At 38.3% G+C, this 17,972-nt stretch overlaps 1 protein-coding gene across 1 annotated transcript in view; it reads right to left on the bottom strand.

Annotated features, from left to right (window-relative positions):
- Window positions 1–17,972, bottom strand: part of grik4 (glutamate receptor, ionotropic, kainate 4) — a 375,294-nt gene that overhangs the window by 85,500 nt on the left and 271,822 nt on the right. The window contains exon 8 of the mRNA XM_082179353.1: window positions 13,342–13,395. Within this exon, the coding sequence (XP_082035479.1) occupies window positions 13,342–13,395 (54 nt within the window). The remainder of the gene's footprint in view (window positions 1–13,341; window positions 13,396–17,972) is intronic.

Raw genomic sequence — 17,972 nt, 5'->3', positions numbered from 1 at the left:
GCTGACGACGGCCATAATATGTCGTGAGGCAGTGCATACGGAACGCTGATGAGAATCAGCGGCGATCTCCCATTCACACAACCTTCAAATGACATCAGATCCCCCCAGCAGCTAAACTGATGTGATTTATTTAATCCAGCCGAGTAGTGTGGAACTAAGGAGAACAAATCACTTTGATGGAATTCATGACGGAGGAGTAGAAGTGGAGAGAGAGAGAGAGAGAGAGAGAGAGAGAGAGAATCAGGCCTGTTTCACATAGCAAAATAGAAATAGAAAAAAAAAGAAAAAAAAACATTATTTCTGACTTACTATGTTTGATAACAGCCATAAATTATACAGAGTGTTATCAGCAGTTGGTTATAGAGAATTATTACAAACTTCATCATAATGAAATCTAATAATACATGAGGAAGGGGTCATATTTACATTCAAATGGTAATTAATCTACACAGAACGGAACCCAAATCCCAGTGCAATTATAAGCTGCTTAAATCGTCTGGATTGAGTCAGATTTACTGAATAGTTTTTGTGTGCCTCTGACAGCATGTGTAAGCACAAAAGATGTCTTTTTCTCAAACAATGGTTGAGTAGTTTAGCCCATTTATTATGTTGCTCCATAAAAAAAGAAACAGATAAAATGTATACTTTTGATGCAATGAAATAAATTACTTTGTCTGCCAAAAACAGAAATGTATATATTACAAAAGCCTGAATTGTAAAATATTGTGTTAGTTATTTGTGTAAGTAAATGCACTCAGTATTTTCAATTCAGCACTCCTACAGATGGCAAAAATAGGCACTGTTTATGTGGGCAGTGTGAATGCTGTGACCTGCTAACATGGCTGTCAAAATAAATATGTGCCACTTACACATACTGCACAATGTGAAACTCTCTGCCATGTTTCAAAGCAAAATGGCTACCACAAAACATAAATCCTCTACTTAAAGGAACACTATGCAGTTTCCGTTTTTCTCAAACAGCGACCCCTAGAGTCGCTGTGGAGTAGATGTATTTAACGTTACTTTCGTAAATACCACTCATGCAGAGCCGTCTCTGCACTCTTTCGACCGCGCTTTCTTCGTTGACTCTGCCATGATTAACGTCTGAAATGCGTGCTAGTGTCTTCCATAGAGGCTGCTTCATATGTTGTTGATGTATGTGACGTCGTGCCGTAAAGCAAGTCGTGATTCTCACGAGATTTGGCGGGGCGCCACCTCTCAAACCTGCATTGCTGGTTTTGCCAGCGGCGTCCCCGCCTGCTTTGCTATCAGGATGATTTGCCCAACTACGAGTTTGTTTACTCTAAATGATTTCGAAGCTGTTAAATTAAGGTACAAATCTTGCATAGTGTGCCTTTAAAGGAATAATTCACCCTTAAAAAAATGCTTTATTCTACACATGCAAAAGAAGATATTTTGAAAAACGTTCCAGCTCTATACATTGAAAGACGACAGGGGCAACATCAGGTTTTATGTTTAGTTGATGTTTAAAGTTCATGCCAATGATTTGATTTGATTTGATTTGAGAGTTTTGGGTTCCATTGACTTTCAAAATATGGACAAAAACGGTTGAAACATTTTTCAAATATCTTCTTTTGTGTTCTGCACTTTTAGAAGAAAAGGTTCTACAGTATATAGAAACCTATGGTTCTTGACTCAATTTTAAAGAACACTTTATGACAAAAAGGTTCTACTGTATATAAGGAAAAATGTCTTAAATGATTGCGTAACACTTTCATGTTTAATGTTTTTTTTTCATTAGTATGTTTAGATAAACTTAATTCATTAAAACTAGGGATGGACCGGGACCAATACCGATACCAGCCCGATACTGCGCTTGTGTACTCGTCGTACTCATAAAAATGCTACGATACCAACAACCGATGCACGCAGCGTGTGCACAGTGTTTGTGTCCAGACAAAGAAACACTGACAACAGAGAGTGTAATGGGGGGGAAAAAAAGAAGGCTGTCTGTGAAGTAAATGTATCTAATTAGTGGAATATTAAACAAAATATAGTAATGCCTATATGGGCCATTCTACAGAATTGGTTCAAAGTCAGAGTTGGAAACGTCTTGAATTTTTTTTGTATGTATGCAAATTGTATAATAACCAAGGTACACATTTCTAGTAATTGTGCAGTTAATTATCATATATCTAATTTTCAGAAAGTTTTGGAATATTTTTCCTCTCCCCAATTGGTCACTACTGAAACACAATAATAAATAATTTAATAAGAAGGCTTATATTGACCTATATATTTTGTTTACATCTATCTATCTATATATAGATTTCAATCTCACATTTCAATATCATTTTAAGTCATTTGAAGTTGAAATTTAGGGGTTAGGGTTCGGGACAGCCACCTCCCAATTGAAAGGACCCAATAAATGATGATTTTATATATACATTGAGCTTACTGATATTTTAAATATTATTGTGGGATTCAATAGATAATTGAAGGATCTTTGTAAACATCTAAAATTGTAATACTTAAATGCTTTTTAAATGTGTTTTTTGGTTGTGGGATAGCAGTTTGCACAATTCTGTAGAATGACCCATATCCACCTTATTCCTACGCCCCATGACACTTTGCACAAATTATGGGTGTAACTTCCGTTAAATTGTAAACAATCAGTGAAAGGATCGCTCTATGAACACAATATGTTAAAAAAGTGTCACAATGAGATGACATTAATCTACTCACCCTTCAACCATCGAACATTAAAAGGTACTTTCAACAGATCAAATAACCCCAAAAGCTTGAGTCTTTGGTTAAATATCACTGTAGTAATATATATCTCTATTATGTAACTTATGTTATGCTATAGCTATAGCTGTGGTGCCCTGAGCTGATCAACGAAAATGTGAAGTGGATTGAGCACGCAGCGGCACAGACGCGAAGCTTGTCGAGCACATCCCTTTTTCACAGATATCAGTGGAAAGTGTGTAGTTCAGTCGGATGTCAATAGCAAAGAAAGTAAAACGAGACATGTATTATTAACGTTAACAGATGGTAAAGAGAGAGAGAGAGAGTTAGAGAGAGAGTGCACTTCTGTTGCATGCTCTTGATTGCTGATTATTTACTAAGTACACATGTCATTTGGATTAAAACTAAATCGTATATGTGACATGACATGAACATGAACTGTTATGTGATTTATGTATAACGAGTGATTCCCTTACATTATTACAGGACGTTTGCAGGTCAAGATGTTTCATCAAAGCGTGCCCCCCGAAAACCGCTCTCAGTGTTTGCTGCTGTCTAGACAGTGTGCAAATACTGAATGGAATTCTCTTTCACGTCTTGCACTTGAACGGACGAATCCACACAAAATTATGTAACCACCCATCTTGGTGAGTATCCAAGTAAACATAGTCGGTTATATATCAAGTGAACGGAGACAGTATATTCATATGGGATCCGTGAATTCGGGATTAAAGTGACAGCAGCCTAATAATCCTGCTGCTGTGTTTTAATGTTAATCAAACAAAGCACAGATAAATCACTCACTGCTCTTGACTGAATAACTTTTGTAACTTTATAAAGATCCATCTATATTTAATTTATACAATGATGAATATGCAGTGTTATTTCACATTTGATTACTTTATTCAAATTATGTACCTGAAAACTACTGTTTTTAGACCTAAATGAAAACCCCCAAAACCGTTTATTTTACTACTGACTGCTCACTTGTCTTTAATAATGTTTTAAATGTACATTAATTAGGCTAGTAGTTTTGCTGTAGTATCAAAATTGGAATAGAGAATTGTGATATTTGACTATATGTAAACATTTGAAGCACTGACCCAGTCTTCACCTCTGAGCCCTGCTGAAATAGCTCTAAATATGTGCTATGCTATTAAATGAAAGATGAAATATGATAAAGCAATATAATGAACACTGAAAGTAACAGAAGCTCATACAGTACATTTTAGCAGGCAGCATGAAAATAACTGAAGGAAATATATATTTGCTAAACAAATTAAGCCAACTAATATGGTTCAAATTCTTTTGGTTTCTCTATCCAATATATTTAAAAATTACAAATGCAATGAAAATACAGGTATCGGTATCGGGAAGTACCAAAAATGAAAGTATCGGTATCAGACTTGTTCTGGAAAAAGTGGTATCGGTGCAATCCCTAATTAAAACTAAATCCAAAAAATGATCGGTTCTATATATGAAGCGCCTCACAGAACTTTTTTAATTATATATATATATATATATATATATATATATATAAGCTTTTCTTCTAAGATTGTGAAGAAGAAAGACAGTCATACAGGTTTAGAACGACTTGAGTAAATAAATTGTCATTTTTGGTTGAACTATTCGTTTAAAGCAATTTTCCAAATATGATATCACATTCGCTTTAGCAAATCAATCCAGCCCTATGACATCTCTTTCTCCATAAATATCAACTGACATAGCTGTATTTACATCCACTCTCGCTAATAGGACAGATTGGTAGGGTGCTCGACACTGAGCATCATAACAGAGGTGCTGCTCGCGGTGCTTCACGGTAAACGGAAAGTCTTTCCGGTGATTGCGCGATCACGGCTAATTCAGATGGTGCCATTATCCGAATTGAGCGATTGTTTCTTGATTATTCATGACCTTCTCCTTGACGAGGCCCTTCCCTGCAGCTGGTTTGCTGAATTAATGTTTCGAGGAGCACATGGTCTATCTCATAAGCCCTTATCAGCCAAATCTGGTAAAGATAGATTTGTAAGGAAGGAATTCATTTGTCCCTTGAGGCATGTGCGCATCTCCCTGCAATCCATTTAATGATGGCCAAATGACGAGCATAATTGCTCATTAGTGTCTGCGGGCCCTCACTCGGACGCCCTTACATGTGCATCAAAAGTGAGTAGGGCACATGCAAGCACACATTGAGGAAAGAACAAGCAAGCAAGCTGGCAAGAGAACGACGTTGTTTTCTGATGGGAAGAGTGGAGGGAGCTAATGCTGCAGAACAGCTGATTAGGTCTCTTTACCAGGTCAGCTGTACATCTCTCCCCTCGGCCCAGGGCTGGGAGCAGAGCTGAATTATAGGGGGTAAACAGTGTAGACGGCTCGGGCTGATGGGAGTAGATGGCCTTGGTCAGCTGCCCTGGTCCGGCCTGTCTTTCTTAATTTCCTCTCTATCAGCTACTGTGAGGAGATCTGACTATGCGGAGACCCCGGCAGGCTTACCACTGACCCTGCATAATTCTCTCTCTCTCACACACACAAACAAAAATGTACACAGCACATAAAAGGCCAGTCAGCAGTCTCAGTGGAAAGGACACTCCAAAATGAGGCTGTTTTATGCAGAGGGAGATCACAGCGCATGAATAAATGAAGAATGGCAGATGGCCACACACACACACACATATCCATACACCAACAAACGTTTGTTTTATATTATGCTCTGTACTTTCCATTAACTTTGATTGTTTTTCAATTGAGCTAATTGCATTTTATCGCCTAACCTTTTCCACAAACCCTTTTTTAGATTCTAATGAAGACTTTATTTAGTCATTTTATTATGCCATTTTTATCATAGGCTGTTGGCAAGTAATTTAAAGTTTTACTATTCTTGTCAAGTCATTTGGCCCTTGCAAAGATATAAAAACCTGAAAGTGCGGTCACATTTACGATAAAAAGCCATTTCAATAAGAATCCTTGCATGACTTAACAAAGGATTTCAAGTTGGTCAGGAGAAACCTTTTTGTATGCAAAATTTAGCTAATGTGACCATACCTACGTATATTAAATACATTTTGTGAAGCCTGATTCCTGAAACTAACAACTGAAATTGAACTTTTTAGCAAATCAAAAACTCATCACAAACAAATGATTCTTATGAGCCCTTTCTATCAAAAACATTTACTGTAGCACGAACTGTGTGGTCTGAATCACAAACAAATTACTCTGAGGAAGTACTTCAAAAACAGAAAACTGTAGCACAAATCACACAATGATAGACTCATTTGAGCGAGTAGTTCAAAAAGACGAGTTACCAGTTAAAATTATGTCTAAAACACTGCCCTGTATAATTTACAGCATTAGCAGAGTGACTTTCTATCATATGCAAGCAAATTGAACATTTTACCTAAAATATACTGAAATGAATCAGAATCGAGAGCTCGCCAATCAGAATTAAACTGAATTGGGAATTCTGTAGCGACCTCATCCACATGTTATACATGTACAGTACATAATATACATATGATTTATATCGGGCATCCCTGTATTAGCTCACTCTGAGATAACAAATACCTTGGTAAATACCACAAAAACAAGGTTTAATGTCAGTGGTAACCGACATATCAGATTGGTGACAAGATGCATGCGACTTTTCTTTCTGTCCCCGACCAGCAACGTGAAATGATTAAAAAACAAATTACACAGGCGAGTGGCATGGCAGCCCATTCATCAGTGTCATGTGAGGCTGGGCCTCATGGGGCTGCTGAGAGGTCTTCGAGAGCGGCTGGTAATGACAAAACCATGCTCCATAGAAGCTGCATACAGCTGCTAGGTGATGCTGACCAACTCTTTATACAGTCTACTTATGCAAAAGCAACCAAAGATAGTCTTGTTCATTTTTCTCCTTCCTGTCACTCTCTTCTGTCTGGTCTCGGGTCCCACCTGAGCCCAGCTCACAGCCTGTTACCTTGTGTCCTCTGCTTTACCTCTGAACACCAATGTTTGCTCTCCGTGCGTACGACTTCAATAGCCTCTTTAACAATGGCTCCTGCTGTTTACAAACCGTGAAGAAACCTTCCCTTTCTGCACTTATCAAAAAAAAAAAAAAAAAGCCTTCTCTGTAATTCCTTCCTGCAGATTAATGCTCCAGAATGTAAACGGCGGAGCAAATAATTGAAAGGGAAACTGGTCTCGCGAATTACAGTTGGACTAGCAAAGACTTCAGTGTTTGAAAGTGCTATAAACAGTATCATTTGTCATTCAGCAACCAAAACCTGGTCCAAAAAGATAGTGTATTTTATACGCTTAATTAAGCTACATCTCTTTTGTTCTTTTATTGTGGCTGTACTTTTTTTTTTTTTTTTTAAGTTAAAGCTGCAGTAAGCGACATCTTTTTGGAATGACACATACATATCCTTACTGCCTGTCAAATACCACTGAAATAGGGGATCTCTGCCAATGGTGTACGCTTGTGAGTGAGGTTATTTGGTTGAATAATGAAAGGAAACCAGTAATTATTGCTTACAGCAGGTTTAACATGACAGGTAGTAGTCAAGTCAAGTCAAGTCAAGTTTATTTATATAGCGCTTTTCACAATACAGATTGTATCAAAGCAGCTTCACAGTATTAAATTAAAATAATACAACAAAGTTTGTTTCAAGAGGAATTTATTGATTGATCAAATTTAATTAAATATCCCCCAAAATATCCCCAACTGAGCAAGCCAAAGGCAACAGTGGCAAGGAACCGAAAAACTCCATCAAGTGACCTAATGGTGTCCTAAAACTCCATCAGGTGACCTAATGGAGAAAAAAAACCTTGGGAGAACCCAGGCTCAGTCGGGGGCCAGTTCTCCTCTGGCATTTATGAGCTAGAGGCCGGATTGTAGCATACTTCGTTAAGAGGCCAGTAGCATACTTTGTTAAATTAACACTTTTAGGGGAAGTATATACATGACGCTCTAAAGTTTAATAAAAGCTAGACGGAGCGTAACATAAACTAAACAGTCTTCGGATGTGTTTATAACTCTTTTTAATGGGATGTTAAATATATCCCCATATACACCCATACTGTCATTATTTACTCACCTTCATGTTGTTACAAAACTGTTTAACTCTCTTTCTCCTGCAGAACATACAAAAAAAGTAATTTTGAAGACTGTTTCAACTATTTTTGTCCATACAATAAAAGGTCAATGGGGTCCAAAACAACACTGGTCCCCATTGGTCCCCTCATTGTATAAACAAAAAAACAATCTTTGGGGGGCTGTGAAAGTGATGGTTTGTAAATTATGACAGAATTGTCATTTTTGGTTGAACAATCTCTTTAACTTGACAGGTTGTCTCAAAAACACGACACTCATGGTGTAAGTGACCATTTAGAATGCTGTATTTACATTCCTAATGTGGTACAAAGAGTGCAAAAACAAATAAGTATGGATTGGGTTCTGAAACATTGAAGATGTTTGTGTAAATTATTTTGCAATTTGATACTTGTATTTTGAATGTCTTCGATGTACCTTGTTAGTGTGTATATAAATTGTAATCGGAAATTCGTGAACACTTGTGCTGAAATTGTCTTTTCTCGAACAACGTAGTGATCAGGTGGCATAGTGAGCTTAATAATATGACGGGCGGACATAAATGTTGGACACTGATCGTTGAGCATATGTTGTTTTAATGTGGATTTTACACTTTGCATCATTTGAAGTGAACTTGACCCACGTCTGATGTTGACGAAAGGATTATCATAATTTTATTTGCTCTCCTTGGGGAGCAAAGCGAGGCAAGTTGATTGTAATTAAAGAAATTAATTTATGAATGAATGTTTGTTGCGCAATGTAATGTTTGTGATGTTTATGCAATTCGTCATGTTATGAGTCTACGTTTGAATTATGGATCTTGTTGTTTTATGTGTTAATATAGTTTTCACGGTGCTGTGAGGTGATGTGAGTCGGTGTACGGAATAAAGATGCAGTTTGAATACATCGTGTTGTCGTCCATGCTGAATTAAAGGATGCGACACAAAAATGTATCCTGTGCTATTGACCCCTGACTTCTCATTTCAGTAGAATATGTAAAATATTTACTGTATACTTAAAGTACAGGCTTGTAAATCCAGAGCAGACAAAATACTGTATTAGTCTATATAATCATATTCTTCTTAATTCCTGTTAAGGCAGAAAAAAAAATTCTTTCTTTGTAATTCTTGTGGTTAATATGCAATTAATCTAAACCCCAGGTTCCTAACGTCTTCTCCATAAGGAAGTCTATAATTACTCCTGTGAGCTGAGTCTGAGGGACCCTCATCAAATTTTTATATTCTGATCACATGCTCTACTCTGGTTCTGCAACACATGTGATGAGGGCACATAATCTGTTCCATGTGTTTCAACAGATGTGTCAAGAATGCATCAATGCATTCGTGAAAAACAATGTTTACTGAGAACTTACACAGGAAAATCAGATATGCCATCGTGAACTTTCTGATCACCAAAGATTGTTCAATAAAACCAGATCTCTTTGGCACACTGGTCTCGTTGGCACACCTCTTTCATTTAAACGCAGCACAAAGGCCGAATCCCTGGGTGACAGTCAAACACAGATGAAAACGTTCTTCACTCGGCAAAGCGGAGTTATTGCCTGCACAAATCACAAAGCAACAATCCCTTTACTGCTCACCTGTACAGTTACCAATAGAGAGAATACATCTAGTAATTACAGCAAAATGGCTATGCTCTTTTCCTTTCATTATTGCAATTAACCTACTGAACCCGATCTCTAACGGAGGTGGGGAAGGATGTTGTATCAAATTACAGGGATGTTTCATATCAGCGGTAGCTCTTGCTCTTCCTGCGTGATAATGAGGACAAGATTGAAAATGGCATGTAATGTCTGAAAAGTGAAGTTTCTGAAAAGAGCAAGCCAAAAACTGCACTGGATAAAGCTTGAGATGGAGGTAACAGACCACTTGAAAGAAAGTGGTAGAAATGTCTAGAACACGCGGTAGATTTTACAAATGTATTATTACTGTTTTAGCAGAGGAGGAGGAGGAGGAGGAGGAGAAGGAGGGGAGGGGGAGGGGGAGGGGGGGGGGGGTAAAATCTATCGTGTGTTCTAGAGATTTCTGTAACTGAACACAATTAAATGAGAATCACTGCTCTACAATATGCATTAGATTTTTTTTTTGCATGCATGTAGCTAAAATGCATGGAAAAATAAATGTCATGCCCAGTCTAGAGAGGATTTAACTGTATTGCGTCCATTGTAGACACGGTGTTAGTTTATTCTAGAACATGCGTCAGCTATTTATTTTTTTTCCTTAATTGAAGCTTAAGATGCTGTCAGATTTTTTGCTGATTTACAAAATATATTACTGAAACATACTCATCTCAGTTTTTGGAGTTTTTCTCAAGCCGAATCCATGTCTGACACCCAGAAGCTTTTTTTAATGTAACTGTAGCTTAAGATGCTAAATGATACCTAAACGATGTTGTCAGATTTTATCGCTGATTTGAAAGATATTATTGAAGCATACTCTTAACCAACAGTTTTGAAGGTTTTGTCCTTTTACCATCATATAGGATCTGTACTTGCCTAATACCTAAAGAAAATAGCTGCCTGGAGTTGCCAAGATCCTTAATTGGCCTCACCCTCATGTCCTTTCAAACCCATATGACTTCAGTTTTTTTCTAAGGAACAAAAACGATTTTGAAGAACTTTGGAAACCAAACAACATTTGAGCCCATGAATTTTAATTGTATTAAAATAACACTTTGTATTAAAACAATTTAAGAAGAATATAAGACATACGAGTTTGGAACAAGAGCAAGTAAATTACAGAATTTAATAACTGCACTAAAGAAGTGCACTTTAGGAAAAGGTTTGTATGTAATCTGTCACAACTAATGATTCATTCCTCAAATTGATTCACAAGCAGCAGGTGAGCGTGATTCACAGCTTGTTTGGACGCTGTGAAGTCCTAATTTACATTCACTGCGAGAGAAACACTGCAGTTGCTGTAATGTACAGAAACAATATATCTGAGCCAAGATCCCATGGGGATTTGAATTATTGCCATGACAGATGGATTCAGGTGAGATGACAGAGATGTAAATCCATGTGTGGGTGTGATGTTTTGGCCTCTGCTCACGGCTCGATCAGAAATTGCCTTTGAAAAATGCCCCGCCCCCAGCACAGTCATAAATTGCACTCGCTTATCAGCAAACCGATTCCATCTCTTAAAGTGCCCAAGGACTCCTCTACATCTAAAGAGGCCATCTATCCATCCATCTATCCGGTCCTTTCCCGGGAATGTTTAAAAATGGAGGAAAGTCAATTTGGCAGCCATCTTGGTAAGGGCTCCAGGGAGCTACTTTTTAGATAATGGTAAAGAAAGCACATTTATGTTGAATCAGCAGTACAATTTGACAACAATATCACATATTTCACTTCTTTCAAATCAAAATTGACAATTCTTATTTTTTAAATGAATTATTCATTCCCGATTCTTATATTTTTTATGAAATATTGCAGTATTTATTATACAGTAAATTATTTATCTGTGTGCATATTTTTATTTTTTTTAAGTGATGTGCCATCGAATGAATGTGCCATTGTAATCTTTAATCAAAATAGCTTCTCCCTCTTGCAGTGACATCCCTTCTCTTCTCTGATGACGTGTTTACTGGCGTGAGGGCGGGACAACCTGTCACTCACATGAGATCACGGCATTAGCAAACCACAACCATCTAATCAACCCCCGATGGACAAAATCAAGTACCGCTCTATTTTTTCTCGTTTGAGAATCCGTTTCACTTGGATACACGTCACAATAGGGAAGAAAAGACTATCGCAACTTCAGTTTAATGCAGACTTTAACTCAAATCCTGCTGGGGTTTTTTTTCAGCCTGGTCTAGTTAATGTGCTTGCTCTGGTTAACAAAATATATTGGTTCTTTTAACTGAAAGGCGAGACTTCCATTCTTGTTGCAGCCATATTGAGTGATATGATTTCACCCATTTTTCTATGAGCGCTCCATCTCTGGTTTGGTACCTGTTGAACATGCACCTTGCTGGTGTAAAATACACTTTTCATCATGGCAGCTATAACCAAAGTAGCTCATCTCACCATACAAAGGGTTACAACAATTCCTCCATGTACCTGCATCACTAAGTGCTTCATTACTCCCCAGAGCGTGGCCAGAGCAGAAGCTAAAAAGCTCTCTGTGAGTCATTTACTGATTACTGCGTTTGTGATGGATGTAGTGTGCTTTTGACAGGCCTTTTTCACACTGTGATAAAGGTGTAATGAAACACTAGCACACGGATGGGAGGACGGTGCGGAGTTGGTGTGTTGGACGCATGAACGATGGCGGCAGGAGAGACTAAATAAGTGAAGGAAAGCAGTGTGGGGAAATGAAGTGGCTTCTTTAAATTAGGTTGGAGAGTGTTGAAGTGTGTCGGTTTGTTCCACACTGAGTGGCTGCTCTTAAAGCGCTCTGAACTAAAAGCCATTTTGGATGAAAAAGTTTAGAAAAATCCATCCTGGTTTGTTATTTCTAGCGCACATCAGCGTGAAGCAGAAAGATTGAAACGGAAACATCAAAGATACTGTTTATAGCATACTTGAATCAACAAAAAAAATAAACAAAAAAATCATTGCAAGTGCAGCACCACCTTACGTTCAATTTCAGTGTGGTTTTAACATGGTGGCTTTGTCATTAGCCATTTCCTCTCAGATTGAAATAATCCTGAAGTTTGGGGTACACCAATTATTGTTTGTGCAATTTTATGCAATAAAAAGCAATTGTGTTGAACAAAAATACAATATTGTTAACACTTCCAAAGGATGAGGACTGCTCAAGTCGTTCTTGCGATGGAGGTTCGGGTTGAATAACTAGTTCTTCCAATGTTTCATCATCAACTCCCACTCTGCTTGATATGGTAAAATCAACGCCATTATTATTGTCTTTACAGTGTGTACAATCTCTGAGCTTTAGGAAGCCTCCGGTGCTAAAATTCAGTTTCGCTTCCGACATGCGCTGTAAGCGGTAGACCAATCACAACAGACTGGGCCCATCTGGCCAATCAGAGCAGAATATCTCTCGGAAAGGAGGGATTTAGAGAGACGGATTCATCCGACGAGTCGTTTGAGAATCATTGAAAAATGTGGTGATGTGCAATTAATATTATGAGAAAAGTTTTTACAAACCTTTTAAACAGCACTCTGTTTTTTCAACATTGATAATTCACTGTGGTAGAGATGCATTTATTATTATATTTCTTAGCAGATTTTTAAAGCCAGCGCTTTGGAGCATCATTATCAAACTCGTGTTTAATCCACACACAACTTTCCATATTCTGCCAAAAACATCATTCTGTCTTTGATGGGTTTTCTGAGACAGCAATGGCTTTTTAAGTAGTGCATTTGCGTACAATTTGCTTATTTCCTGACCAATAATTTGCAGTTAAGACAATTAAAAGCTTAATTTTTAGCCATTTTTTTGCCCCAGGAGTATAATATAAATATACTATTGTATGATAGTATTTTAATGTGGGAGGAAACATTAAACAGCTTCTTTACTTTACAGGCATTTGCTTGAAGAACTTCTGCATTAGAGTGTATAACCCATAAATTCTCTCACCAAGGAAGTCAGGATGTAGGTGTAGTAAACTGACAGCATCCCCAACTCTGAGGCCTGGAGAAGAGAGAAGAGAGAGCTACATTAAACATTTTTGACAACGCTAGGCTAATTTAAACAGTTACTGTACATAGTCTGAATCTGTGCACGTCATCGCCGCCATTGAGGCAAGGTTCTCTACTTTGTAAAACCTGTTCAGAGTTGGATGAAAGCTAACAAAAGACAGACAACATTCCCGCTCTGACTGTCATTGCCATTCTATTTATCAATTCTCCACTGTCTCCAAGGAAACCAAGCAGCAAATACAATATGTCAATCAAATGTCAGGGGTGAAAACACTTTCAACAATTATTTCTATGGAAGCGGAGAGAAAACTGAGTAAAAGGGACAGCTTAGAGTACAAGAAATGCATAAGAGGGAAAGAGATTGAACAGCATTGTTGTATTTCAACATGGGGGGTGTTTGTCTTCTTGTTAAATAATAAATTAAAAACATATTGATCAAAAATAACCTTCAGTGAAAAATATCACATTTCCTAGAGCAAAAAGAACACTAAAGTAACTTGGTAATTATTATAGGTTTCACAAATAATTTCTCCAAAACTGCTCTTGCTGATCTTTTCATTAACCTTGCGCAGCCATAATCAATAAGATTGCACGATGGATCGGCGACAGGAGGGTTTCACACTGCATGACTTTACAAAAGAAAGAATCGGCGACAACTTCTGTCTGGTCCGCAAACTACGTTTCACAACCAAACACGCGCGAGAAGTGAAAAGGAAGTAACGCAAGATCACGCGTGCGTGAGACCGAAATTGTTATTAAAAATGATAGCCTGCAAGAAGATTTGTGATCCAAATTGTCTGTGCGCTGATTTGCAGCGAAAAGGAGAAAAAAGGAAAAAAATGATTATGCAGGAGGAAATGGTTGGGAAAATGAGGGGAGCAAGGACAGTGTGTTCTGCAAAGAGAGTTGGGGGTAAATAAATGATTTTGCAATGTGCTCCTGTTGCTTCTGGTCAAGCAAATGTTTGTGCTTTGTTTCTGTTTGATATAATTGTAAATATATCTATTAAACTACTGATATTCTGGTCTATAACTCCTCCCCGAATATCCTGCTGTCCTGTTTCTTGCTCTCTCTCATTGGCTATAGGTCATCGCCGATGTAGTTTTCAGTCAGAACACATTCACAGTTCATACAGCAGGATTTTGAATCGCTGACAGGTCCAGATATTTAGCACGGCAAATATCTCACGGGCGTCGGCGACTCATCTGCGATTCTCTCAGATTGCGTCTTTTATAATTCACACCGCGTGATTGTCACTCACGTGAACGAGCACCGATTTGCCTATGATTTTGGCCATTTGTCGGCGATCTGACAAAACCTGTCGGCGAGCGAAAATCGGCCCTAAAATCGTTCAGTGGGAACTCGCCATTACAGAACATACAGAGATTTCTTTTTAGTTATTGGGCACTTCAGAATAGGAATGAGTCACAATGGTTGAGTAGTCCACTAGTCACTTAAAAACAGTCAATTAACAGATACATACTGTATATTACTATTATTACACTGGATGGATGACTTTGACTGGTGAGATATATCATGCAGATTTGTTTTGACATTGTAGTGAAAGTTAATTATAAAATAATTATACACTACCGTTCAAAAGTTTGGTGTTAGTATTTTTGAAAGTAAGAAAGAAAGAATACATTTCTTTGGCAAGGGACAGTAAAGACATTTATAATGTTACAAAAGATTTCTATTCCAAATCATTTAAACTTTATATTGATCAAAGAATCCTGAAACACACAAATGTCCATTCACAACTGTTTTCAACATTGGAAAAAAATAAGAAATACTTGAGCAGGAAATCAGCATATTATGGTTGATTTGTTAGGGATCATGTGACACTGAAGACTGGAAGAATGATGCTAAAAATTCAGCTTTGCCAACACAAGAATAATTAAAAAATTTAAATATATTCAAATAGAAAACAGTTGTTTTAAATGTAACTAGATGTACTGCATGGCGGTACAAAATATGACCGCCGCTCAGGCCTGCACTGGCTTTCCACAAAAATAAATGACGTGGAGCAATTTGGCTGTATTGCGTGTTTATGTATATACCTAAAAAAAGTAGTAGTATGTGCATGTCTGTCTGTGTGTGTGTGTATGTGTGTGTGTTTGTGTATGTGTGTGTCTGTGTGTGTGTGTGTCTGTGCGTGTATGTATGCGTGCGTACATGTGTGTGCGCGTGTGTGTTTGTGTGTGTGCATGTGGATTTGTATGTGTGTGTATGGGTGTGTGTCTGTGCGTGTGGATGTCAGTGTGTGTGCATGCTTGCGTTTGTTTGTATTCCTGCATGTGTGTGTGTGACAGTATCATCCTAAGCCAGCAACCCTTCGCTCAACAGCACCATCTACAGGCCGATGAGTGTACAGTCACTAAATGTGCACATAAATGAATTTATTTTATACCCCCCCATGGATGAAATTCTACGAAACTTAGCATACCCCCAGAGGATGTCAAGTTAATCATACACATGAAATATGGTGCAGTTCTGAACATCTCAACTGAAGATAGGGGCGATTAAAGCAGAATAATATTGCATTTTCATTTTTTATGGGAAGGGCGCAAATCACAAATGAGTGATTATGGGCTAGGTTGATGTGGGCCCTTAAGACCAACATACCATAAAAATGTCTTCATCCTCGGTGCCACGGTTCAGGTAGTTATTTAGGAAAAACTGCATTTTTTGGGTTTGGGGGGGCCCAGCGCGGGGGGGGAGTGGCCCCCGGGGACCAAACGAAATTTTTCCGTAAAAGTCTAGTGGGGCTACATGCCCACCAAATTTCATGTTCCCCGGTGTTTCGGTGTCCCTGGTATCGTTGACGAAAAATTCAGTAGATGACAAAAAAAAAAAAAAAAAAAAACTTTGACAATCCCTATATGACCGCTTTCGCTAGCTACGCTAGCGGCGGTCATAATAATATTTCACAATATAACTGTTTTTACTGTATGATTGATCACGCAAATGCAGGTGAACATAAGAGACTTTCAAAAACATTTAAACAGTATTACTGACCCCAAACTTTTGAACAGTAGTGTAACATGGCGTCCTTAAGGCTGATTAATTGACTAGTCATTGTCTAGCCTTTGAAAATAAGCAGTTTTTCTCATCCCTACTTCGAAATGTGCCCACTACACTTTTTGTTTGAACATTATTGATTGTACAGCCCAAAAGTTGTGTTCTTTCCGACCTGTGTGACGTACAGTACAACTTATGTGGCAGAGCATAATTTGTAGGCACCTCAGATCTGCTGATGGTGGCGGAAGTACCAGTTTTTAACTTCCCAAACTCCCAGCTTTGTTCCTACATTTTAGAGCATAAGTCATGCTAACACAGCACTCCTGGGCACCTGTTCTCTTGTGATTGTAATATGGTTTGAAACAGCATCTGTATTAAGGCACTTACACTCTGTCTGGTAGATATACACCCATGTATCGTCATGACTGCCTGTCTAGCTTCCCATACTGCCCATCCGCATTTCATTTGACTAGTGTTGTGTTGAAAAGAGAGAGAGGGAGAAAATGGAGGAAAGAGTTTTTCCAGGTTATGATAATTTTGTCCTTGCGTTAAGTATTTTATAATGAAAGATTTTTCCCTGAAATTGCCCATGTAATTGAATCATGTAACTCAAGCTGGTGTGAGCCGTGCTGTGAACATTGGCAAACAGCTCTAGCATGCTTGCCCTACACTCGCTCCTCACAAGCTGTACGAGTGCCAAACTTTCACTGCTCTGCCGCATGCTTGCTCTAAATAGATCCAAAGAGAGAGAGGAACAGAGAGACATGAAGAAGAAATGTGAGTGGATGAAACAAGAGACAGTAAGATATACAGAAAGAGAGAGGGAGAAATGGGTTGAAAGAGGCACTGTATGGGAATCACAGTAAGGGTGACAAAGAGACAAAGAAACCCCACCGGTGTAACAGTGGTGGTGTTTGTCCCTGTGTCTCCATAGCAACAGGAAATGCCAAGGAAAGACCTGTGATGGTCATGAGACACTTTGATTAAAGAGCAATGGAGTGAATAGAGAGGAATAACGGTGGATAACAATTGGCTATAATGTCTAAAATGTGAGGGCACCGAAGAGTCAAGATAACATGAGATAACATGAGATGAGACAAGATGAGAATAAGTGAGTCAAGTAGGAAGGGAAGGGAAGGGAAGGGAAGGGAAGAGCAAGAGGAAGCAGAAGGGTAAGGAAAGGAAAGGAACAGGAAGGAAAATGGAAGGAAAAGGAAAGGAAGGGAAGGGGAGGGATGGGCTGGTGGTTATTATGATAAGTTATGATGACATTCACAACACAAGCAATTTAAATTCAAATTAAGTTGCGGTCAAAAAACAATTCTGCAAAATCAAGGAAATTCCTTTGTCTACAATCAATAGTGTAGCGATGTATGAAGCACAACACACACAGAAGACACTTTCAAACCAAGCAGCTTTCTTTTAGTCAAAGTGGCAAGTTCATGTTTCCAGCTTGAACCCCGTTGCAAAATCTGCATGGGGAATTCTTTCGCCCTCATGCAAAATTTCCAATCACACGAATCCCTGAAATTACAACGTTTTGCCAGA

Source organism: Leuciscus leuciscus (assembly GCF_965113295.1).
Source record: "Leuciscus leuciscus genome assembly, chromosome: 9".
In the NCBI taxonomy this organism is placed as follows: Eukaryota; Metazoa; Chordata; class Actinopteri; order Cypriniformes; family Leuciscidae; genus Leuciscus; species Leuciscus leuciscus.
The sequence above is the reverse complement of the archived record's forward strand: the minus strand, read 5'-3'. Positions and strand labels throughout refer to the sequence as shown.